The 27,497-nt window shown below is 35.0% G+C and overlaps 1 protein-coding gene across 9 annotated transcripts in view; it reads right to left on the bottom strand.

Moving 5' to 3' along the window:
- The window catches only part of LOC115220265 (F-actin-monooxygenase MICAL3), a 341,384-nt gene that overhangs the window by 70,157 nt on the left and 243,730 nt on the right, over nt 1-27,497 (bottom strand). For 8 of the 9 annotated variants that reach the window (XR_005002402.1, XM_036509827.1, XM_036509829.1 and 5 more), the window contains 3 exons: nt 9,148-9,341; nt 8,186-8,455; nt 47-227 (listed from right to left, as the gene is read on the bottom strand). Coding sequence is in view for 8 of the 9 variants with exons in the window: in XM_036509827.1 (XP_036365720.1) it covers nt 47-227; nt 8,186-8,455; nt 9,148-9,341 (645 nt within the window). In the remaining variant the exon portion in view is untranslated. The remainder of the gene's footprint in view (nt 1-46; nt 228-8,185; nt 8,456-9,147; nt 9,342-27,497) is intronic. The other variant, XM_036509831.1, reaches the window with a different exon arrangement.

Below are 27,497 nucleotides of genomic sequence, written 5' to 3'. Positions count from 1 at the left end.
AAATAAAATGATTGACGATAGAGAATAAACGATGTCTTTGACTTACATGGCATCTTTTAAAGCTTCTTTATCCAAATTAGAATCTTCTACTTTAGTGACCACCGCATCAGATGCCTGACCAATGGTAACATCAGTAGTGCTTGGTGTGACAGCTTCATCTTTAGCATTATTAACATTTTCAGTCGATGTCGGCGTCTTCTCACCTGCTTTTTCAGATTTGTCGATTCCTGAGAGAGAACCAAGTAAAATAAATGCAAAAATTAACAACGGGCATTAATTTTCCTTTTTACATATTCTACCTTGATAGGAATTCACAACTAAGAGAGAAATAGTCAAGCTGTAAAATAGCAAGTTATTTGAAAGCCCAATAGCAAAATAAATAAAAGAAACGTAAATGTACCATAGAAGCAAACCACTTTACCACTAACAATTGAAAAACAACAATTTTTTAAAAAATTAATAAGATGGTAAGTATTTATTTTACAATTATATTATTTCATTTTATTCCTTCTTGTTTAACTATCAAGACAGTGACTTCATGCAGTGTCAGCTACTAAATTTGATTTTTCTACAGTGAAGAGTGATAGCCTTTCTGGTGATTAATCGATAATAAAAATTGTTTAAAAGTTACCAATTACCAATGCTTGCAAATGATTTTTGGTTTAGTTCTGATTAATGGTTTCCCAAGGAAAAGAGTGTTTGTTATTTTTGTTAAGGAAGCAGAGTGAGAGAAGGAGAGGAGGAGGAGGTAGAGTGAAAGAGGGAAAGGAGAAGAAAGTAGGAGTGAAAGAGGGGAAAGGAGAAGGAAGCGGGGTGAGAGAGAAGAGAGGAGGAGAGGACAAGGAGGGAGCAGAAGTTAAAGACAGGAGAAAAAGCAAGAAATTAGAGGCAAAAAGAGTGACTGTAGCAGAATGGTCAAAGAGAAGGGGGGGGATAGAGAGAGAGACTACAGCAGGAAGACAGAGGGTTAAGAGAGAAAGAAAGAAGCTAGAAAAGAAACTATAAAGCTAAAGAGAGAGAAGACTAATAAGGAGAGACATTAATAGAATGATCAACAAAACTAAAAGAGCTCATTTGGGGGTGGGGGTGGAGAAGCTTGAGAGAGACAGTACAAGAAAAAGGAGAGTTGTGAGATAGAGAAAGAGAAAGAAGGAGGGGAGGGGGAGGACTGAGAGGTAAACTGATAGAAGATACGGTCAGTAGGACAACATTATTGTTATTATTACTATTATATAGTCACTGGGATAGTATTATTCATAGTATCAGTTGGTCTGGATAAGGTAATTAGGCCAGTGTTAGTGCAGGACCAGGATCGTGTTTCTGGTGAACTAAGACATCATGTTTAACAAACAGACACAAAAGTGGTGAGTATATGGTCACTAGAATGGTGTGGATGTAGAATCAGTGGTGAGCTTATGGTTACTTGGATTGTGCTACTTTAGAATCAAAGGCCAATCAGTAGCAAGTGGTGGCTATAGCATTAGGCCTTATATGTGATCTGATAACGCTTTTTGTTTACACACACAGACACAAACACTTATGTACATATTAATACACACACATACACAAACACACTTGAGTGGACTTGCTTACATTTTCCACTTGTTTGGTGAAGTCAGTAAGTCACCATGTTAGACACACTCTTCCCACTGGACCTTGGGTGCTTTTTGTAGTGTTAACTCTGTTGCAGGTTTTCAACCAAATTCTCAGGCCAGAAGATAACTCGACATTCTGATGTGCCACTTTCTACAGCAATAAGCCGTAAGTAATGGCTTCTTTCCCCCCTCCCCCCATCCCACCAGATTCTGGTGGTGGGGAAGAGTTGCAAAACGGTCAAGGGTGCCATTCATTTTCTCTTTTGACCAAGTTGTTTAATCAACTGAACTATTTCCTCTGTGAAGTGCAGTGTGACTGAGTATTCCACAGACATATAGAACACTTAACAACATAATCCTCCACTGTAACACACTATGTAACAAAGTCTGGCTCTTTTGCATTACAAGCGGCATCTATTTGATGGTCTTCCAACACACAATGTCCTTCCACCCTAATTTCATTCATGTAGCTTGAGCAGCTTCAAGCCAGAGAACATTTGTCTAAGGTGCTGCACAGGTCAGATCAAAATGAACACTTTGTGATTGCAAAATGCACATACACAGAAAAAAACACATATGTACAGAGACTGGATATAGTCACAGGTGTTACTCTTTTGATCACAACTAATGGGTCTAAATTACAATGCATATATATATACACACACACATATCATCATCATTTTATATCCGTCACTGAGTTTCACTACTTGACGTGATTCTTTGCCATCTCCTTCATAAGGTTCAACACCCTGAGTTCAACTTTCACCACAGCTTCTCTTGTTTTCCTTAATGTAGGTTCCTTATATTTACATTGTTTGGTATTTCATTATACAATCGTCATCTTCCATATACATCACATGTCCACACCAACACAGTCGCCTATATTTTATATCTGATTCATCTTATTCTCAGTTGCTTTTATCTCTCACCTCATTTATTCTTCATTACTAATGCATACTAACATAAGACATCCAGTAGAACAGGCTCATCTCACTTCTTTCCAGTTTTCTCACATCTTCCATATTCGAAGTCCACATTTCACTATCCTGTAGCATTGCAATTCATATAAAATATCATACACTCTACCTCCCACTCAAAGAGAATGAATCCCTTTGTTGCCAGCAGAATAAATTTCACCTCCTAAACTGTTTTTTCACTTTGTTCTTACTCTGTCGACAATGCTTTCAGAGCAGCCACCATATCTGCTAATTAGGTGACCTCAGTAACTGAAGCTACTACTATGGAATCTTCCAAGCATTTAAAACAATTTATTTCACATATATTCTAACCGTTAACTACTCCCACATACAAAGACCTCCTCTGTTAAACCTGCCTGTGATCCCATACCATGTGTATTTACAGTTTACAATGGGTACACCATTTGTCATTTCTAATTCCTCCTCTTCTATATATCTAACATGGCCACTTCCAGTATGGTGGTAGAATCGTGTCGTCTTTCCTGCTAACTAGAACTTGGGTTTTTGCTAGGTTTTATTTTAGGATTTCTCAATTATAGGGTTTGTCTTCATCTTTTGAAATTTTTGTTCAGAGCCATGGCAGATTCAGCTATGAGAGCAAGGTCAATAGCATACAAGAATTCCACAGACAGCCTACCTTAAACTCCATGGCTTTGGCTTAGAGAACAAGAATAACCATAATTATATAACCCAGCGTAGAAAACAAATGTAGAATGATGATGATGGTATCATTCATTTCTTAAATATCCATTTTTCCATGCTAGTATGGGTTGAATGGGAATGTATTTCAAGCAGGATTTTATGTCTTGGATGCACAGGCAAGACAGTGTGGTTAAGAAGTTTGCTCCCCAACCACATAGTTCCAAGTTCAATATAACTGAATGGTACTTTGGGTGTCTTCTACTACTACACCAAACCAACTATGGCCCCATGAGTGGATCTGGAAGATGGAAACTATAATAAGCCTGCCATGTGTGTGTGTGTGTGTGTGTGCACATTTAGATGTGAGTGTGTGCATGTTTGTGTCTCCTTGTCTTCACATCATGTGATAGTTGTAAACGATTGTCACTGTCATACAAGCAGTGTCGTTCATTTCCAATATTTTGGAAAAAAAAAACATGTCTGGCCAAAGGGAAATATTACCTAGCTTGGAAACGGGCGGCAAATGTTGGTGGCAGGAAGGGCATCCGGCCATAGAAAAATCTCCCTCATTAAACTCTGCCTAACCCATGCAAGCATGGGAAAGTGGATGTTAAAACAATGATGATGATGATGATGATGATGATGATGACTGAGAGATGAAGCTTATTCTATCACTCAACCCTTACCTGTTTTTCAAGTAAGGAACTTCTTATTCAACACATTTTCAAAAGACCAGAGCAACAAAGAATGTAAACATATCACTGTCTGGAATTCAGAGCTGTGTAGGATGTCAACATTAGCATACATTGACATACATACACACACAATGGGCTTCTTACAGTTTCTGACCACCAAATTCACACAGAAGAAAATTGGTCAAAGCAGGGCTAAAATAGAAGGCAGGCACTTGTCCAAGGCACCATACAATGGGACTGAATCGGAAATTATGTACTTCAAAAGAAAACTTCTTAATCACACACACACAAAGTGTATACACATAATACACACCAGAAGATATATAAGTGTGCACACACACACATCCATCCTCTGATATAGGCTTCCACCTGCGCACTAAATGCATAGGCATACATCATGTGCAACTGCAGCAGTGCAGGTAATTGCTATTGATTACCACTTAACATGTTGTGTAGCAACATTGTTTCAGATTTGAATTACCATGTGTATATGAATACACACACACAACAGTTTTGATACACATGTCATGCTACAACTGCTAACTTTATTTCTGGTCTCTTTTTTTTTTTGACATCCTTTTATCGTTGTTGCTGTTGTTATTGTCTCGGTTCTATGTATTTGCATGGATGGGTGCAATAGAATTTTGTCAAAACAATTGTCTTTACAGTTGGATGCCCTCACCAGCACCGCCACCAACATCATCATCATCATCATCATCATCATCATCATCATCATCATCATCATCATCATCATCATCATCATCATCATCACCACTGCCACCACCCTTTTCACCAACCACTCATCTGTGAAATAGGAAGTAGGAACTGGTTTTTGTTTTTGCTATATGTGTGTCAGTGAACTAAACTGCAGGTAAAGTAGACAAAGAGAGGTGGGGCAAGAGTAAAGATAAAGTGAGAACAGTAGAGTTGAGTTGAGAGAGAGAGAGAGAGAGAGAGAGAGAGAGAATGAGGGTGGGATAAAAAGTGGAGAGGAAGAAAAATATGGAATACAGCTGAGGCTGTGTCTGATCTTTAGCAGTATGGTAAACAACAAATTATTTTAATTTATTGAACCATTCAGTATGCATTCACACACATGCAAAAAAAAATCTCCTGTTGCTCCAAGACCTTGCAGCCACAGCTAGACTGCTTTGCTGATGAAGTCCAGTGAGACTGAAACATGTCTGAAGTTGTTCCAGTACTGCTAAAGATTTGGCTCATTCCTCACTGTAGTTGATATTTAAATTAATTTTATTAAAATTTCAAGGTTGCCCCACTTGTCTTTTTTGACAAGAATTAGCCATTTAAATAATGATTGTTCTCATTACTGAGGTTGTAAATTTAATTAAAATTTTTTTGGCTTATACATTAAGTATGCTACTGTCCACTTAAGTATAACATTTTCATGCAACAGGCAGCCCTGGGTATTTTTCCCAAGTTAATATTTTATATTTGATATATATATATATATATAATGAGTCAGAGCAAATCAGGACATCATTGATGAAAAGTGCATTCGTAACTACAGCAGTGCACTTACCTTGACCGACACTGAGAAGAAAGAAGCATGGAAATGATTCTAGAAGCAGCTGTGGAATGACAAAGGTGTGTGAGAGGGAGAGGAGGGGAGAACCCGAAACGGATCCAACAGAGGGACCACATATGAAGGTTGACTGCTGTACGGTCAAGTTTAGTCGCTGAGGTGTTGAAAACATCCAGAAATGTAGGACATGCACTGGTTATTCACATAGTCAATGATGTTGTACAGAGAGGTTGTGCTTAATGACTGATGCAGCAGCAACATTGTGAACTGCTACAAAGAAAAGTGGGACGCTCTAGAAAGAATTAACTGTAGAGGCATTAAACTGATGGGGATGGACCAAATCCAAAAAAGTAGCAGAGTTATAGTAAAGTCAAGGAGAGAATAAACTTAGATGAGATTCAGTTTGGGTTTGTACCTAGACTTGGAAACACCAATGCATTCTTCCTAGTGCAGAAATGACAAGGGAAGTTTTTTAACTCAGAACAAACCCTTATAACTAGCAATCACTGACTTAGAGAAGACCTCTGACAGGATTCCATGCTGTGTAGTCTGGTGATCCCTAAGAATAATGGGTGTAGATGAATGGCTTATAACAGCCATGTAAGTCATGTGTAGGAGTGTTGTTAGCAAAATGGGAATTAACACTGAGCACAGTGAAGATTTAATATGCCGTGATATGTCCATCAAAGCTTGGTTCTCAGTCCTCTCTTGTTTACAAACTATTACAGAGAAGCTCAAATTGGCTTCTAGTGGGAACATCTGTATACCAATGATACAGTTCTCATAGTTGAATCAGTTGAAGAATTCAAAGAAAAGTGCCTAAAGGAATTGGAATTAGAATTAAGAGGCCTATATTTCAAATTAGCAAAGGCAAAAACTGTTAGTCAGCTATGAGAAATCAAATAGAACGGTCCTACCAATTGAGACATCATGATACTTGATGTGCAGAAAGGGAGTAGGCAGGAAATTTGTGCACCCAGTGCAAATAATATGTAGACAAATGGATGCAGAGGGATCTCAGATAGGCTGTATGAGATGAATGTCATATGTAATGGATACACCCCAAGTAGCTAGCTGAAAGAGCACTGAGGAAGTGGAGTATTTGAGCTATCCAGAAGAACCATTAAAAGTAGTGGATAACTTCTGCAACATAAGCAAACCAAACTGCAGTGGAAGAGGATGCAGCAGAAATATAGTGGCTAGAATAAGGACAAGACTGAAAAAGTTCTGGGAGATATTAACTCTGTCAACAACCAAGATGACATGAGTCTTGCATGTGAAGCACAATACTGCATGGGAGCAAGATATGCATGTCGAATATGGAGGATGTACAAAGGCTGGAAAGAAATAAGGTGAGCATGCTTCACTGGATGTATAATGCTTTTGTGCATAAACGCTAGGCATCTGATGAGTGCGCTTTGGTATGCAATGATAGGGGACTGCGATGATATGGACGTGTAAAGAATTTGAAGAATGATAGGTAAGTGAATAAGAGCCAAATGATTCAGGTATGAGGATCCTGTAGAAGATGAGTTGATAGGAATGGTAAGAGTTGGTTATAGGATTCCAAGCCTCAGAAAATAGATGACAAAGGAACACAAATGGGAGGACACTGTGCTAAAATTAAACCTGACTAACCCATACAAGCATGAAGAAGCAGAACTGAAATGAGGATGTTTTATAATGTGTGTGTGTGTGTAAATGCACACACACACACATTACTTTTTATATACCCACATAAATACACTATATATCATCATCATCATCCTCATTTTGGTATCTACTTTTCATGCTTACATAGACTGAAAAAGTCATCATGGTCCAGTCCAGTTCATGTCTTACATGGAGTTGCTGCTCTTCTACATGGGTAGGAGGACCATGCCTCATTTGTTTATTCCATTTTTAGCTTGGTTTCCAAAGGCTAGATGCCCAATCAATCTACAGAGTGTACTTGTTGCAGTTTTCATGTTTTTAGGAAAACTAAAAGGTTCTTTAGTCCTACATTGTTGCTATTCATTCACCAACCAATTTACAGCATAGACTGGATACATTTTATGGCACCAGCACTAGAGGGGTTGTCATGTTTTTCACAAGACTAAAGAATCCTTTCTAATCCACACTATTTCCATTCATTTTAGATGTGATGAAGGTGACGGAAGACAGAACTGAGGGAGTAAAGAATTAGAGCGAAAGATAGAAGAGGTAAGCAATAGAAGAGAAACAGTGATAGGCAGCAACATGTTAGTTGTTAGTAAGGAGGTAGTAGAGAAAAAGCATGAGTGGTGGAATGAGTAGAGAGAGAGAGACAGACAGACAGAATGATAGGAAGGAAGGTAAGGTGATTGAAGAGGGAGTAATGAAAGTGAGAGAAAGTGATGGATAGCAATAAAGGAACATGATAAATACACACATACACACGCACACACACACATGTATATATATTATATATATATACACACATATGTGTATATATATATATTTATATTATACACACACACACACGCACATACAAACACACATACATATCAGTTTATGCTTTAGACTTTCCATTGGTATAAAGATGACATGTTTGGATCAAATAAAACAATTACTGACCCAAACATAACAGGTTTAAAATGTAAAGCAGATGAAGAATAATGGTAGTTGTTTTTATATTTTTTTGGCTTTTCTTTCTCTTTATATTATATGTATACTTTTGAAATTCATTTCCTTGCAGATGAATTGCAGTCTTACCAAAGAGCAGTTTGGCATCGAGTCGAACTGGCTCTGGGGGTGATGCAAAAAATTTGGCTCTTGCTTCCATTTGACTAGCGGGACTAGTCGGAGAGCGAAGAGGTGATAAAGGCTCAACTTTCGATGTAGGTCGCAATCTGGATAATCGCTGATCTGTCCTCGCATCAGCCATTTCATCTAATAGTGTTTTATTTTCAGTGTCAGGTGTTGTCTGATCTTTCATTGTGTCATCAGCGTCATCAGATGAAAAACCTTTCTCTGTCTCTGTTTCTGGTGGAAGAAGTATAAATATTTGACATTACTAAGAGGTCATGCACTTCTACATGACAGTATGACAACACAAACAACCACAACAGCTACAACAACCACAGCAACAAATACAACAACAACAACAACTACACTTCTTAAGCTTTACAACAATACTTGTTACTCATGGAACTTGTGAAATAGAAAAGGGATTTCTATTTTTTTTTTCTAACTATTTCAGTTTTTTTTTTTTCTTCTCTCCTCTCTCTACATTTTTATAATGTTAAAACAATTAATCACATGAGAAATTTGAGGCATAAGACATGCACAACAATGTTCTAGGAATGAAAATATTTTTACACATTTAAAGTGATTTGAAATACACTGAAATTCCATATTATATATACGTGTGTATATCTACACACACAGATGTATATACAAATTAAGTATCAATATATAATGAGAGAAAGAGAGAGAGAGAGAGGGAAGTATTATAGGAAAGGTGACAAATTACCAATAGCTCCCCTTTTGCTTTTTTGTGTCACTGGAGGTAAAACACAAAACTAAAAAGCACGAGACAAATGTTTTCACATTTTGCAGTTGTGTAATAAAAAGCAGGAAGAATTTACTATTTAAGCAAGGCAAATTCGTATAAGTGAATGTAATTATGCATAGATATAGACATATACGTATGTAGATATATATTTGTGCCTAACCATCATCACTAGATTCTTCTGTGCTGTCAGTGTCTTCTAGCTGAAGCCTGCACTTATCAGCTAACTTGCTGGGGATGCTCTCCCGAGCCTGTCTCTCTTGCAATGTTTCAGCAAGCAGGCAGGCTTCTTCCCAAGTAAGGATATGACTGGCATCATCGTCCAAGTCTTCCACATCAGCGTCATCTTCACTAGTCCTTTATTCAGAGAAATAAAAGGAAAATCATATATATTACAAACCAAAACCAAAACAAACAAAAAAAAAAACATGTATAAATATATGCATATACACACATAATATAAATGAAGGAAATTATGCATAAATAATTATTTGTTTTCATTAAGACACAAGGATAATTTTTGTAGTAGAGGGGCATGGTGAATTTGATAGAATAGACCAGTATATTACTGGTACATAATTTCATCATCATCTTTCAGCAAATAGAAATAAGATATCAATGTCATTCTTCTTTTATCACTGGCATCAATCAATCAAAGAAATACAGAAAAAAAAAATCACAGAGATATATGGAAATATAAAGAAACAGTGTAAAGATTGGTAAAAATGGAGAAGAGAAACAGTTTCTAAAGGGGAAGAAAAACTGATCAACTTGGCTGAAAGAAAAGGATTATTTAAAACTGTGAATTTACTGAATGCGATATTTTAGATCAATTCTTTTTTTCTGCATATCAATGATTCCCTTTTAGATGACAACATTTAATGGGTATTTACCCTAACATGGCAGCAAGTGTAACACCACCACGTACCTCTTGGGTACTTTTATTACTTATTTTAAGCATTTGTAGGAGAAAAACCCTTGATTCTCAATCAGCCCATATTTTTCTGGCAGATATTCAATCTGAAAGGATCCACAAAAATCATGGAGAGTATCCTATTCCCATCCCCAGATTTGCTTACGTGAAAAGAGAAATATGAAAACTGCTTAATAAAAGAGCAATTCATTAGTGAAAATAAAAGTTAACAAAATTATAAAAAAAGCAAGAAATTTATTTAAATTCAGAAAAAGATGTAGCATTCTACATATCAGAGAAGGATAGTCCTGGTTAGAAGAAGCTGTAATTGTACACCACCACAAATATATAAGTAGCTAGCGAATGTAGTGATTGTATGGATTGATGGATCGTTAGTAAACAGCAGGGAATGGTAGCTGAATAAAATAGTAAATGGTAGCAGTACAATGTATTGAAGAGGAGTTGTTGTTTAGCCTTGGGTTTTGCTCGAATCAAAAGCATTCCAGCTATGACCATTCTCTCTTTCTATATATTTATGAAAATATGGTCCATGTCATTTCATTTTTTTTTTATGACAGAATAAAATTTGAGGGATATTTGGATGTTATTTCTACAGGTTTAAGTGACCATATAGAAACTACCTCTGGTGTTGAGTAAGGTAAAAATGTGTAAAATAATGAAAGACAACTCTGTCTGTCTACAGTAAGGAACAGAAGTGGTGAAATATAGTACATGGTAACAGCTGAATAATGTAGGGAATAGTAGCTTTGTTATGTGTAGAATAATAACATTCTAATGATGCAAACAGTGGAACTATAGAGTATAGAACAGTAAACCTATGAAGTGTTACATGGCAGCACATTAAATTATTCAGAAGTAGAGTTATAAAGTATAGAATGGTAAGTCTTTGAAGAATTTCTTTTTCTTTCTTTCTTGTTTCATGCCTTCAGGCTCATTTGGTTAGATTATGTAGCAGGAATATTTCACAATCAGATCACGATATCCAATGTCACAATTCACTAGAATATCATCTACATCATAAATTTAAAAAATCTGACTAATCAAGACTTTGCATAGAATTGGCTCCAATAATAATTCCATCTCTGGCACACTTCTGTCTGGGCCAAACCATCACTGTATCTTCAGTGCAGCCAACTGCACTGACAACAGCTGATCCAAGTGCTGGATCAATGCAAAAACAATGAACAGATGGCAAACATGGGACATCAGAAGACAGTAGTACAACCAGCAGCTAACCACAATAGACAAACAGTAACATGAAGACTCACACCAATCCAAGGACAATAATCTTCAAACTGTCTTGGTGGTTTATTGTTCATAGTAACAACAACATTTTTGTTTATGAAAAGAATAAATATTATTTTTATTTAAAATCTCAAATAGATATCAGTAAGTTTATCTCAGTTTCTGCGTTGTTTAAGTAACTGGGAGTACAAAATTTCCCACTTTAACATTTAGCTTTGTAGCATTATATTGAATGGTTAGAAATATACATGAATGGTAAAACTATAAAATGTTGCATAGTAGCATGGTAGGATTATAAAGTATATAAAATGGTAGGATGCTATAATTATAAAGTATTGGATGATAGATGTGTAGAAGTATCAAAATAAAAAAAAATAATTGAATGATGGCAGTATAAAAAGGTTAGCACTATAATGCAGTAAATAATGTCTCTCGTTATGTGTGAAATAAAAATAGAATCAAAAGATTTTGTACAGAAGTGGAGCAATATAAAACACTAAAAAACAGACTACTAACAAAGTAGTTCAAGACATGGAACTATTTCCATGTAGCAGTGAACCCCAGAGGAAGAGAAAAGATAATGTTAAAAGCCTAGTGGGATAAGAAATCAAAAGAGTGAAGTACCAAAGTAGACAGTGAAAAGTATCAGGTGTGGCATGCTACCTGGTTAGCCTGATATGGGAACAAACGAAGAACTTTTGTTACTGAAATATATTTAGTCATCAACTGTTGGAATGAGAATTTTTTGAAGAATGGAAACATGAAAGGAAAAGAAACATCAGTAATAAGTGCCATGTTAAAAATAAAATAGAAAAGAGATTAAAATGTAAGAATGTGTAAGATCATAACAAGAACTACATTTGACACTAAAAAGACCCCCAAAAAATCAAGTTGGAGTGGCTGTGTGGTAAGTATAGGTGCAGGAGTGGCTGTGTGCTAAGCAGCTTGCTTACCAACCACATGGTTCTGGGTTCATTCTCACTGTGTGGCACCTTGGGCAAGTGTCTTCTACTATAGCCTCGGGTTGACCGATGCCTTGTGAGTCGATTTGGTAGACGGAAACTGAAAGAAGCCTGTCATATATGTATATGTATGTGTGTGTGTGTTTGTCCCCCCAACATCGCTTGACAACCGATGGTGGTGTGTTTACATCCCTGTAACTTAGCAGTTCGGCAAAAGAGACCAATAGAATAAGTACTAAGCTTCCAAAGAATAAGTCCTGGGGTTGATTTGCTCAACTAAAGGCGGTGCTCCAGCATGGCCACAGTCAAATGACTGAAACAAGTAAAAGAGTAAAAGAGCATGAGCTGCAATGAAGATAAATTTTTGTTTTTATGTGTTTTTCCCTGCTGGCTTTGGGTTAGACATCATCATCATCATCATCATCATCATTTAGCGTCCGCTTTCCATGCTAGCATGGGTTGGACGGTTCTACTGGGGTCTGTGAAGCCAGAAGGCTTCATCAGGCCCAGTCAAATCTGGCAGTGTTTCTACGGCTGGATGCCCTTCCTAACGCCAACCACTCCGTGAGTGTAGTGGGTGCTTTTTACGTGCCACCCGCACTGGTGCCAGACAGAGCTGGCAAACGGCCACGAACGGATGGTGCTTTTTATGTGCCACCGGCACGAGGGCCAGGCGAGGCTGGCAACGGGGCGGTGCTGGCAACGGTCGCGAAACGGAAAGTTCTCTTACATGCCACCGGCACTGGTAACACATCTGCAATTTCCATTGATCGATTTCGATTCTGATCCTCACTTGCCTCAATGGGTCTTCACAAGCAGAGTTTCGACATGCCACCGGCACTGGTAGCACATCCGCAATTTCCATTGATCGATTTCGATTCTGATCCTCACTTGCCTCAACACGTCTTCACAAGTAGAGTTTTGTGTCCCAAGAAGGGAAGGTATGCATACGTAGGCTGGCTCCATCCCATGTAGAAGGCCACGGGTTGTGGACTCACTTGTCCTGCCGGGTCTTCTCGCGCACAGCACACTTCCAGAGGTCTCGGTCTCTAGTCTATATTTCTAAGGCATTATTTTACAGCCAGATGCCCTTCCCCTTTCTAACTAAAAAGTTCCTAATTGTACATATCAGTGAAGGTGCAAAGACAGCAGATGATTTGTTGGCAGGATTATGACAACAATATCATCATTTGCAGCTCAGCAATTTTTTAAAAAATACACATATGTATATATACATATATGATGGGTTTCTTTTAGTTTCTGCCAACCAAATCTGCTCTCAAGACTTTTATCAACTCAAGGCTATAAATGATGATACTGTCCCAAAATGCCATGCTGTGGGATTGAACCTAAAATCGCATGATTGGGAAGCAAACTTCTTAACCACACTGCCACACCTGAACCAATAGCTTTTTCTCAGTATAAATATAAAATATATATTACTGTGTCTTCCATTGGTTTTGATGATGACTGTTGCAGTTGTTTGCTCATCTAAACCACCAACTCATTAAATTAGCATACTAATGGTTGAGTACTCCTAAGGCAGAATCATTGTAGCACACTGAGTAACAAAACTGGCATATTGAATCAGAATGCTCTAAGACTGTTCTTGTAGACATCGATTTTAAACTTGGGACTAGCGTTTTGCATTCTTTGAACAAGATTGTAAAATGTAAAAGCTTGTAAATGACAAGAAATTTTTGAGAAGACTTTTAAATAATGCAGGTGAGAAGGTAGGCAAAATATTTAAGGTGATACAATAAATAAAGACAAAGATGGGATACTGTATCACCCTGCATAGTTGGTTTATCAGCTTTAGGATATTAGAATGTTGACTTATTTATCAAAACAACAACCATAATAACATACATACACACACACACACACATACATATAAATCATTAGTTGCAACAAACATAAGAGTATTCAATACTGGGTTTAGAGTATAAATTACTAACTTACGTAAGTTTAGTAAACATGATTATACCCTTGGTTACAATGTAGTAAAAACAAAAAATAAAAAATGCTACAATCTTCAACTTGTTCAGTCAAAATACACACACACACACACGCGCACATTAATAAAAAAAAAATGGTTTACTAAAAGTCTGAAAACTTGTTTAGCATTTTGATAAGATGAACCAAAATATAAAGATTAGTACAAAACAGAGAAATAATCACTGAAAACATCCAAAAAGAAATACAATGGGGATTTGAGGTGTTATCTGTGTGTACAATAGATGTTAAGGTAGATAAGGAGATCCTTTTCAGAACAGATGGAAGATGATGAATTGGAAGAAATGAAGGTGATGGGGGTGGCATTAAGGGAAAGTCTGCTGGAGTCAGAGACTGGTAAATAAAATAGGTAATCTGTTTTATAAATAATAATCCACTCATTTGGCAACAGAATCAGGAAATCTAAAGAAAACACCTATTAATAAACACAACTGAAAACATCAACAAGAACAAACAAGTTCTGAAAGTTGTCTTTTGAGTAAATGACACCAAAAGATATTATGATAGGTTATAACACACCAAAATGCAGGTATGAAACTAGTTGTATTTTCAAATCTTGGCAACAAATTTCATTTGATGGAAAATTCAAGTACACTGGATAATGTGTTCTGGAGTTACTATGGTTTAAAAATCTTTCAAAATAAAACAGAACCTACCAACAAAAAGCAATTTGGTGGCTAATATTTTCTTTTTAATGATTAATTATTTATTTATGAGAATTTATGTCACTATAATTTAAAAACTAGGTAGATACATCAATCAGATCCAGTTGGAACATTTCTTTGTTGTCTCTGATATTTCCTTTAGGGCTGTGGTCTTGTTCTTCCAAGAAATTGACAGGGGTTTCAATAGATCATAAGCAGATTTGCTCACAAAACCTTTGGCTCCAACCTCTATGGTGAGAACCTTGCCGAGGAAGCTTGCTTCCGTCAGGCTGAGAGTTTCTTACCACTTCTTTTTATTAATTAATTATTTATGAGATCTTAAGCCCCTGCACTTTAAAACTTGGTACATAAATTGATTAAAAAAACACACTTTACCTGAGAATTTTTTTTAGTTAAACAACAAATCAAATCTGTAACTTATGCATTTATACAATAGATTCTTGACTATAGAGTTTACAGCAAACATTTTATCCACAAATAGAGAAGCTTGAGAATTTTCGAATTTCAGCTAATTAATATGTGTAAATAGAATATTTCAAGTTCTGTAAGTAGCACTTTAATCAAACATGGTATACCGGTTACTTGCACTAAACTATATCATTTAAAACTTCCAATACAACATTTAATTAACGACACAACTAAACCAGTTAACTGGCTATAATTTTCTCTTGGTTGATTACAAATCCCTTCATAACTTCCTAAAATAAAATCTCTTAATTTTGCCACGTGTGTACATGTGTTTGTGTATGTACATGTCTATACAAGCATGCATGTGTGTAAATACACATAGATGTGTCTGCATGTAGATACATGTTTGTACATGTGTGCAGGTACATGTGGCGGTGGGGAGGAAGTTTTCAATGTATGGCTGTGCTAAGTAAGCCTAATTATATAGGAAAGACCAAATCCAAGAATACTGAGGATGATCTTTGTTGGCAACACTTGGCACATTGAAGAAATAAGTTCAATTGCCATGAGGAGTGGAGGATGTAATGGGGTTAGGGCTCTTGCTATTTATCTAATAGTAAAAGAAGCAGAGGGCAAGGGCTGGAAACACTCACCACATCAACTAAACTTACCAAACTCTTTATGAACGTACCAAAAAAAGATCAACCTTTTTGTATTTTTTTAAAAATCTTTCCTTTTAATGAGGCCACATGATCCAGTGGTTAACATGTTGCACTTTCAATCATAAGAGCATGGTTTTGATTCCATGACTGGATGATACATTGTGCTCTTGAGCAAAACACTTCATTTCACATTACTCCAGTCCACTCAGATGTAAATGAGTTTCAGCATGAAGGCATGTGGCTTAGTAGTTAGGAGATTCAGCTCATGATTGTAAGGTCTTGAGTTCAATTCCTGGCAGCAAGTTGTTCCCTCGAGCAAGGCCTTTATTTTACATTGCTCCAGTCCATTCAGCTGGCAAAAATGAGTCGCAACTGTATGCCAAAGGGCCAGCCTTGTCACATTCTATGTCATAATAAATCTCCCTGAAAACAATGTTAAGGGTATACATGTCTGTGGAGTGCTCAGCCACTTGCATGTTAATTTCACGAGCTGGCTGTTCCAGTGATCGAACCAACTGGAACTGTCCTCATTGTAACAGACAGAGAGCCAGTTAGTTAAATGAGTTCCAGAAATAGCTGGAGAATTAACCTTGCAATGGATTGGCATTCCATTCAGCAGGGAAATGTCATCTCAGTAACTTATACATCATGGAAATGGAAATTGTGTTAAGCTTTGACCTTCAGAGTCCTAAGATGTATGACAGACCTAAGTTCTCTCAGTTCTGTTCTTATTTTCTTCAAATATAATTTTTCATCAGAAGATGAGTCAACAACCATGAATAATTGTCAGTGTTTCTTGAAGAAAACAAACAAAACATTCTAGAGAATATTTCGTTTTTGGATTTGGTTTGCAAGATTCTTTATGTGAGTTTGTGTGTTGAAGCATATTCTGTTGTGTCTGGGGAGAGTCATTTTACCAGTGAGTGTGTTAAATTATAAGGCACAAAAAGAAAATGACTCTACCCAGACACAACAGAATTCTAGAGAATAGCATTTCAAAAATAGAAGAGTTACCATTTTAGAAGTCATTAAACTAATGAAATCAAGAAGTTTCACATGTGACAAATTCTGTTGGAAAATAACTATGGAGCTATTGATAATTCTAAAGTCAAATTATTCAAATACAATACAGTCGCTTTTATTTTTTTTTTTTTTTTTTGTTTTTTTTAAATGATATGGATGAGATAAACAAAAAAACAAATAACATCAACTAAAATGAATCAGAATAATATTGAAAAACCAAAATTCAATCAAAAATTTCCTGCAATAAATGGAACAAGAAATTATTAAACATTGTGGAGAAGAAGGTGGGAAGACTCACAGTTTGAAATTTAAATTAGGAAACATTTGTGAAAATATAGTAACCACTACAAGTAATGTTTGCATAGAATTGCAAGAATTTACTAGATTCAAAAGATTAAAAACAAGAATCTTGCTTAATTTCAAGAACTGCTTCAAGCAGTTGACTTCTTACGTTTTTTCACTTTGGTCATAAAATGATTTTGTATTTCATATGTAGACATAAGAGTATCATTGTGAAGGAGCAACATTCATCCATTTCCATTGATAATAGTAGTTTAAAAAACAAATGAAATGATACCAGCAGTGGATCTAAAACTGTTTTGTAAAAATAGCTCAGTTCTAAATTAGAATACTGAAATTACAACAGAATACAGTATCTAGGCAGTTAAGTTTAAGAGAAGAAGACAATGGTAGCAGAGATATCTTTTTCCCAGTCACTGCCGCTGGGGGTAATTAGTATACTAACTCAAGTAAAATAGTTAGTACTACCTGCGTATTTAACCATTTAGCAATCAGATTCTTATGTTTATTCATTCAGGCTGTTTTGAAAGAATAGTGCATTATCTTCTAGCTTTGAGATTTTGATGATACAATTGTTTAGTTTTGGAATGACATTGTAGGGTAAGTGTGAGAAACTAGATCTAGTTGTTTTGAGCATAAAACAAGATATGGCTGGCTTAAATGCTAAAGGGCTAAATTATTCACAACACACACTATGACAACATTATTTCCTCCTTTCTATGATACCCACTACACACCCACAGAGTTTGTTCACTGAAAAAATATGATACAATGATATCAGTAGAGAGTGGTTAGCAATACACTCAAGAAATATCAAGGGGGTGTGTGTGTGTTGGATTCAGAGATATTAACTGTTGATAGAAGTTCATGGAATATAGTAGGAAGAAATAACTTGAAATAGTCAAATCGTGGCTGTTGCCAGTACCACCAAACTGGCCCCCTGGGTGGTGGCACGTAAAAGCACCCAGCTGTAGAAACTCTGCCAGATCAGATTGGAGTCTGGTTCGCCAGATCAGATTGGAGTCTGGTTTGCCAGACCTCAGTCAAATCGTCCAACCCATGCTAGCATGGAAAGCGGAGTTAAATGATGATGATGATGAAGAAAGTGAGAGGGGAAAACATGTTAATCTGCTGGGTAAGATCTCAGGTAAAGACTTATGATCTTGTTCAGCCATCAATGGCAGCATTACATTAAGGTTCAATAATGTCCTGAGTATGATTTCAACTGCATCTAGCAGTAGGACCCAGGTTCAGGAGTCTTGAAGAGTATGGAACCACCTCCTAGCCACCATTGTTCCATGGTCTACTCTGACCTGAAGTAGTAGCATCTGTCAAGGTCCCTGCTATAGGTTAATTACCATATTAGGGTTTGCCTACCTATGCATGTGAACACTGGATCCAGTGGACCTTGCAAGAGAAACTGTCATGGTTCAATGGAGGGGAAGGCAAGTAAGATGTCTTGGTCATTTAGTTCACCTGTTTCCATCCCCAGTCATCTAAACCTCATCTTGCTACTGGATAGAAGATGGTCATGGACAAGAGAATGAGGTTGATGGTGCACAACTCTTCTTCACTTTAAACAATGTCACCATGCAAGTCATCAGTCATCCACAGGGATGTTTAGATGGTCTTCGTCACTCTGACGGACGGACATGAGGGTTTCTATGGTCTATGTAAAGAAATGACCATGATTAGTATCAATGCATTTTCTGCACAAGGAAGTGAATACAATGTGTCTAGCACAAATAAGAACAATGAAAGAGAGAAAGTATTGCTGGTGAAGTATTTTTTTTTTAAATGCAGTTTTTGGTGTATAAAGTGTGTTCAGTGCTGGAATCAAAGACTTTCCATCACATGATGGTAAAAGACAGTAACTAAAATAACCATGCAGCATAAAATAAATTGTTTATTCTTCCATAAAAATAATATAAAACAGAGATCAATTATAAAGTGTTATATATGTAGCATATGAGAGTTTATATATGAAATATAACACTCAGTTTAATGAGTTTGAGTAAATATATGTTTAAAAAAAGTTAGTGTTCTTAGGGGAAAATTAAAAAAGGTAAAAACATGTAATTTCAGTGAGCATTGTTAATGCAATTTTGATATATATATATATATATATATACTGAGTTTGATTTCATTTTCAACTGTTAAAAAAAGTTTTTGTTTAAAAAAAATCACTAAAAAAATACATATAAACAAAAATGGGACAAAATCTAATCAAGATAGAAAATGATTAATTGCATAGAAAAACAGAATATTTTGTAAAACATTTTTTTTTTAATCCAAGAATAAGGTGGAAAAGATCATACCTCAGCAGATCTATTAAAGGAATCAGAAATTTCAATTTCCTAACTCTCTTAACAAAAAATTCTTTCAAAAATGAATTGTTTAATCTCATCAGAACATTTCTATAGAATCCTCAAAACTGAAGGATACCCACTAGAATTTGAGATGAACAGCATATTGTTACACACTATGTACCCTGCATAACCTAAGTCCACTGATCATAAGCAGTTAAATCGTAAATCTCAAATTTTAAAAAATGGTAACAGTCATTTAGCATTTCTAAGACTTCTTAAAAGAAAAGTGATTCTTTCTGTTACTTCTTCCAAAATCCATGTGATTTAATTATTTCATTTCATCTGGAAGCACATTATAAATAAACTGCATTTGGCCTCATTAAATTCATTAATACAATTAATAATTGCTGATGCCTGTAGAAGATGATTTTGCTCTCAGTTCATATCAAATAGTTTTAAAGCGAAATAAAAGAGAGAAACTATATTGCTTTGATATGAAACAAACAACCAAAATATTTGCTCTGCTGACATTAAAGAGTTTATAATATTTGTATATATCAACTCTTTTGGATTTCCTTTCCCTAAATGCAGGCAATGAATAACCTATTGATTGCAAATAAAGGTATTTGTTGTACCCATGCAGAATTAAAATAAGATAAATAAATGTATTTGTTGATTAGGTATCTCTTGATGCAATGAAGAATATGAAAGAGACCTTTGAAAGAATCCAGATAGAGATAGAGAGAGGGAAAGAGAGCTTATGTATTAAAAATAACATCATTCAAAAGCATTGAATGCATTTCACAGAAACAAGACACTTTACAAAAACATTGGTATAAGAAAGCAAAGAAGGATATCTATATATATAAAACTCAACTTGTGTGTCTGTGTGTGTATCTGTGTGTGTGTGTCTGTGTGTTTAACTTCCCGGCACATCTCCTCCTAGCCAACAAATCATAGAACCACCAAAAATGGGTCACTTAAAGTTTAGGCAAATGAAAATGTAACTGCGCTATTTCTGTTCCGAAATTCATCTCGCAAGTGCAAAAATTGATAATGTGTTTGTTTAGGCCTTATCCCATGCATTGAATAGTGAACTTTACTCAGTCAGCTGTTTGACGTGAACTGTGTTCACCACGCGTACAAGCATGCGTAAATTGCATGAAAAATAAAAAATCACGATATAAAAACGAATCGCCGTAAACGTTGTAGAAATTCGGCAAAGAAATGAATTTTCGGGATGTAGCCTGGAGGGTTTTTTCGTATTAATCGTTGGGATTTTGTGAACACATACCAATTGTTTTCATAACATTTTTAATGCTTTGAATTAAATGTGACCATTTTGGGTTGAGTCTGCATTTTGAATCACTTTAACCAAATTTTAGCAGGCCGGATTTTTGATCATCACGGTACATCGCCAGCGACTCCCTGAAACTCTCCCCTTAAATCCCCGTTGAGCCGGGCAATACTGCTAGTGACTAATAAAACATCTTCTGTCTAATGTGAGAAGACAATTCAGATACAGCAGGCCCAACATATTTGATGAAATTGAGAATAGAAAACCAAAATTAGAATAACCCTTATCTATCACAATGACATGGAAGCTTTCATTCTTCAACAAATGACCACATTAGAAGTTATACAAGAATAAATGACAGATAAATTAGCAAGAAAGTGCGTGTGTGCGTGTGTAAATGTGCACATATGATTTTTTTTTTTCATATCAAACAGAAAACTTGTGAGAAATCGAAAATACAGATTCAAGGATTAATATAACATATTCAGATTAACTTTGGTTTTTAGTATAGGATTTTAATACAGTAGGTCAATCAGTTTAACAGTTTTTATTCTGTTACTCAAACTGAAGGTCTTTGGTATTCCCCCCCCCTTTTTTTTTCACAGACATATTTTTTCTAAAGCTATAACACCAATCATTCATTCATAAGAATCCTATATATTTACTTCTCCAGTCATGGTTATACTGTGTTCTGCTGAAGAGGATTTATGAGATCAAAACAGAGCAGTCAACATACATCAAACTCACTCTCTGCTAAATTCCAAACTTAATATTCCTTTCTACTATAGGCACAAGGCCTGAAACTTTGGGGGAACAGGCGGGTTCATTACATCAACCTCAGTGCGCAACTGGTACTTATTTTATTGACCCCAAAAGGCTGAAAGGCAAAGTTAACCTCAGCAGAATTTGAACTCAGAACGTAAAGGTAGACAAAATGAAGCTAAGCATTCTAATGATTTTGCCAGCTTGCTACCTTAATTCCAGACAAAATATTAATTAATTGAATATCCAGAGATTTTTCTCTTTGCCTTTTCCACTATAATTAGCTATTAAGAAAATGATTGTTCTCATCATTACAAGTGAAATTTTAATTAAAATTTCTTGGTTTACAACATTTATGTTAAATATTCAAATAAGGTTAATATCTTAACCCTTTAGCATTCACATTGTTCTGTCAAATGTTATGCTTATTTAATCACACTCTCTTGACTTAGTCATTCTTTTGTTGCAGCTCCCAAAGGTCTAATTTATTTCATTGTAATAAATAACATGGGACGCTCTGCAAACAGTGGGTGAAAAAAGGAGATTACTATACAATTGTTGAGTGTTTCATTAGCTTACAGTAGAAAGCTGAATTTCTCCACCAGACTAGGAGAAAATGACAAGAAACCATTTCAGAGTAGTCACCTCTGAAATTTTAATTTATGAGAGACTTTAGTGTTTTTCAAATGAGCCACTGAACCTTGCTAGAGAAGTCATAAATTTTGAAATATACAACAACTACAAACATAAGGGAGTGACAGTGACTAGTGCAGAACAAATATAAAACAGACTGGGAGATGGTTATATATAATGAAACTTTGAAACAAAATTAGAGGACTACAGCAAAATATACATTATGTGTGAGTGTGTGTGTGTGCGTGCTGACAGACAGACACAGACAAAGAGAGAGAGATCATTCATGATTGATAAACATAGGAACCGGAAACATGTAAGTGTACATAGATCATAAAACTAAACTTGGAAATTGGAATAGATTATGCATGTACTTGTCTGTGTGAGATTCAATGTAGAAAAGACAGGAAAGTTTATTAACATATTCTTTAAATATATGAAACATTGGAATTAGTACCCAGAGATACCTGAGAAACCAAAAGTCAATTACTGTTATGTTGAAATTTTAAATATTTATTAGGTTTTTCTTTTCTTGTCTTTTCTTTTTTTTTTTTTTTTTTTTCATTAAAGATGAAAATACTAAAAAAATTGATAATTAATATTTACACTTAGCAACAAATTATCAAATATAAAATTTGAATTTTATATTATTTTAACTTTGAATAACAAAATTTAAAGGAATTAAAAAATTAAAATAAAAAGTTTGGTTTTGGCATATTTCTCCCACCCCATGCTACTGTATTTTCCAGCATACAAGTTGAATTTCAGATCAAAATTTACAGCTACAAAAACGTAGGATGGCCTATACATCAAGACAAGTTTGGCAGACCAAAAATTTCATGTGAAATGCAACAGAATTTGGAAAGATAGTGATAATGTTTGAATGTTTACTTTATATTTTTATACTACGTCAACTTATACACCAGAAAATATGGTAACAGCATTTGAATTTCTTGTTATTTTAAATCGGAATAACAAAAATTAAAGCGATTAAAAAATATGTAAAGTTTTATCTTTTTATACATAATTTTTCCCCTCATGCTGACATGGGTCAATTATGTCTGTGAATTTTGGTATTTTACAAGAGGTTTTAGAGCAAGTGTTTTTGCAGTTCATTATTATTCCTCCTGGCCTCATTTTCATAAAATCTTGGACCCATTATTTTTGCTAAAGGCACTAAGTAATTAATTATTTTACAATATTTGTGCCATAATGAGTCTGCCAGGATTAGGAATTTAAAACAAATATTTAAATGATGCCTTTTATAAAACACCCAGTATGCATGTATGTGTACATATATGTCTAAAGTATATATTAAGTATATAGTAAAAATATTTACAAAATGAAATTTAAAAAATGTAAAATAACAAAAAATAGATAATACTGTAGTTTTGGAATGTTTAGATCGATAGATTATAACAAATCATAGCACCAAATATATATACATATATTTTATTAATGTGTATGTATGTATGTATGCATACATTATATATATATATATATAAGAATTCAAAAACTTCAAGAGAAGTGAAATAATTGTTTTTTTGGAATGGTTAATCTCGAAGCAGATAAAGCTATAAGTGTGTGTATGTATGTGTGTGTGTTTATATATATATATATATATATATACATATATATATATATATATAAAAGCTTTCAATACAACTCCTGTTTTATGCTCATTATCTAGTATATTGGCTTGTACTCTGCACTCTAGCCTATTTCAAGTTTGATACCCCACATCTTACTATACTGGATACCAGAGTGGATTGCGGAGGTCCACAACTGAGCCCAATTTTGGGGGATTTTTTGCACTTTACTGTACTTTACTTTTTTTCTTCTTTTGATATATATACAGGTTTGGCCAAAAGTCACCAGTCAGTAAAACATCATTTGTTTTTCAACATTTGTCTCTTTATTAGCGAAGTCTCATATAAAATAATTTTTGGTTTCAATCGTGGAATTAAATGGGTTTTGATTTACTGTCAGGTGACTTTTGGCCAACCCTGTATGTGATGATAACAAAATTTGACACAAGGACACAAGTTTGTAAAGACATGAATTCAATATATTACTGCTGAAAAGCAAAGTTAACTTTGGCAGATTTAAATGTAGAATGTACAAGGATCAAACATAGATACCGCAAGGCATTTATTCCTGGTATTCTACAACATTCCCCCCCTCTCCCTCTCTCATTAATACACACAAGAAACAAGAAAAATACATATAAATTAGCTTGAAGGTTTTTTCTGTAATTAGAGGATATTACTAAAACGATAACTGAATTCTCAAATTGAATACGTGATAAACTTTTCCCTCCAGCCATCCTTTCTCTTTGGCACACTCTGTAAAAGTTGTTATATGTATGTGTGTGATATATATATAAGATCAACAATAACAAAATGTGATTGCATTTTATAGTGATTCCATACTTTGGTATCTAACGACAGTCTTGTGACTGAGAAAAGAAAATTTTTTTTTTTTATAAATATATTTGGTTTCGATTTATCTTAGCACTTTATATTTTTTGCAAAATGAGCATTCTTGAGAGTTGAAATAAAACAGTAGAATTAAGTATCATTGCAAAATAAACAAGAGAACTTAGAGAGCGCAAACCTCTGCCAAGGCAACACCAACATACTCACAACGATTAGCCAGAGATGATTTTTAAAATGAGAATATCTGAAATAAACTCGACTCCTCTCACAAACGAGAATACTAAAAATGGACCCAATCGCTCTAAAAAATTAAGTTTAAAAAAAAAAATGGATAAATAATCCAGAATCCTTGTCTGGTACTGGATCGATTCCAAAATCTAATCAGTTTATGCCAGTCATGAGGCCACACATCCCTGAAAGTTTCATCCAAATCCATCCAGCAGTTCTTGGGATATTTTGTCCACAGACAAACAAACAAACATACATGATTGAAAACAATACCTCTGCCTTTGCCAAGGCAGAGATAATAAATAGATTAGATATGTTTATAAATTTATAATTCTAGAAACATAATGAATATTGTTGGGTATAAAATGAACTTTTTAATACATATTAGACAAACCAGATAATATCGAATTCTATATTAAATAAGTCTCACACCATACAGTTCTGTATATATGGATACGAAATCCTGGGTAACCCTATGAACCACCCATAACATTATTTCTCTAAATACTCTACTGCTCTATAACTTAGATTCTCTTTTGGATTTATGATTTACTGACACTCCATATACATATATATATATATATATATATATATATATATATATATATATAAGACAGACAAATTATTATATAATTTCTATATTAGACAGGCTTGATACTTTATATATATTCCATATTAGATAGGCCATATTCTATTATAATTCTCTAGAAAAGCTACTTACTATATAATTCTATATTAGAAAGGCCAGTTACTACATAATTATATAAAGAAAGATATGATTTTAAGAGAAAAAAGAAAGAGATCCTAATATATGGAATGTCTTACCCTTGGCTAACGGTTCATTCACCATCACCATCTATTGTCCATGCTGGCATGGGGTGGACAGTGTGACCAGAGCTGGCTAGCTGGGGAAACCATACCAAATCAAACTCCAGTCTGATTTGGTATGGTTTCTACAGATGGATGTCCTCCCTATGCCAACCACTTTACAGGGTGTGTTGGGTGCTTTTACATGGCACCGCATAGACAATAGGTCTACAAACTTACACAATCTTAAGTTAGGATATATTTAGGTTACTAATAAGTGGTCTTTTATATCTGGATGAATCATTTTATCTTCATAGCAATAAGTATACATGTTTCTTGGTAATCTCCTGTAGTCTGAGAAAGATGATTCCACACTTTTTTGCTGAATAACCTGCACAGACGATTTGTTTATAGTGATCAAATGTACGTGCTGTATATGAGCTCACTCTCTCCTGTAAATCAACAAAGCCTGTACAGGTGCGTGCTGTGCCACGCATCAGGTGTCAAAGCAATGTGAAATGAAGTGCTTTGCTCAAGAACACAATGCACTGCCCAATCTGAGTATCGAAATCACTATCTCGTAATTGTGAGCGCAACACCCTAACACTAGTCCCCTCCCATATATCATCACTATCGTCATTTAACATCCCTTTTTTTATGCTGACATGTGTTGGAGGGTTCAATGTGAACAGGTAAGTTAGGGGGCTGCACTAAGTTCTAATGTCTGCTTTGGCATGGGTTCAACAGCTGGATGCCCTTCCTAAAACCAGCCACTTTACAGTGTATTGGGTACTTTTTATGTGGCACCAGCACTAGTGAGGTCACCAAGTACTCACAAAACAAGATACCCTCAACTAAGTTGAGGGATAAAGAACAAAGATATTTACTTTTTGTTCATTTACTTTCGTTAAAGCAGATCTCGGTTATCAAAAAGAAAAGAAAAAAATAGACGATCTGTCCAAAAACATCACGCAAATTTGATAAAACAAATCTGTTTGGAACTATGGAACGAAACACCTTAGCTATTGATCTCTACTCTAAAATCTAATAATTTCAGATATATGAGGAATATTTCATATGTTTTACTCTCTATAAAGATCAAACACTCGTCACAATAGAATATTTCTCATATATCTGAAATTACTGAAAAAACATTTTTTTTTTAAGTGTGGGGATTTCCGAGAAAAAAATTTTTTTTTTCCAGAAACTTCTCAAATAGACAAAAGCCAATAGATTATTAAATTTTGAACAACTGATATCAATATTGAATCTTTGGTATAAATGCACTTCAGCTATTTCCTAGCATCACTGCAGTCCCTAAAATTGTTATTCTATTCTATTTCAAAGTCTGAATATTTCAGATAATTTTAACATTTCAAAAAGCTTTAAAATCATTTTATATGTCTTAATATTGTTTCATATAGTTTTAATATTTCATACAGTCTTAATAATATTTTACAGAGTTTTAACATTATTTCTTACAGTTTCGACAATAATACAACAACAACAATCCATTCTACTAGAAGCACATAGTCTAAAATTTTGGAAGGCTGGAGCTATTCAATTACATTGGTCCCAGTGCTTGTCTGGTACTTATTTCATCAACCTTGAAAAGATGAAAGGCAATCTCAGCAAGGTTTGAACTCAGAACATAGGGAGTCAGAAGAAATGCCACAAAGCATTTTGTCTGACATGCTAATGATTCTGCCAGCTCACTACTCAAATAATAATAATAATAATCTTTTCTACTATATGCACAAGGCCTGAAATGGGGGGAGGGAGACTAGTCAATTACATCAATCCTCAGTGTTTTACTGGTACTTA

The sequence above is a fragment of the Octopus sinensis genome, linkage group LG16 (assembly GCF_006345805.1).
Source record: "Octopus sinensis linkage group LG16, ASM634580v1, whole genome shotgun sequence".
Taxonomy (NCBI): domain Eukaryota; kingdom Metazoa; phylum Mollusca; class Cephalopoda; order Octopoda; family Octopodidae; genus Octopus; species Octopus sinensis.
This window is presented reverse-complemented; position numbering and strand designations above follow the sequence as displayed.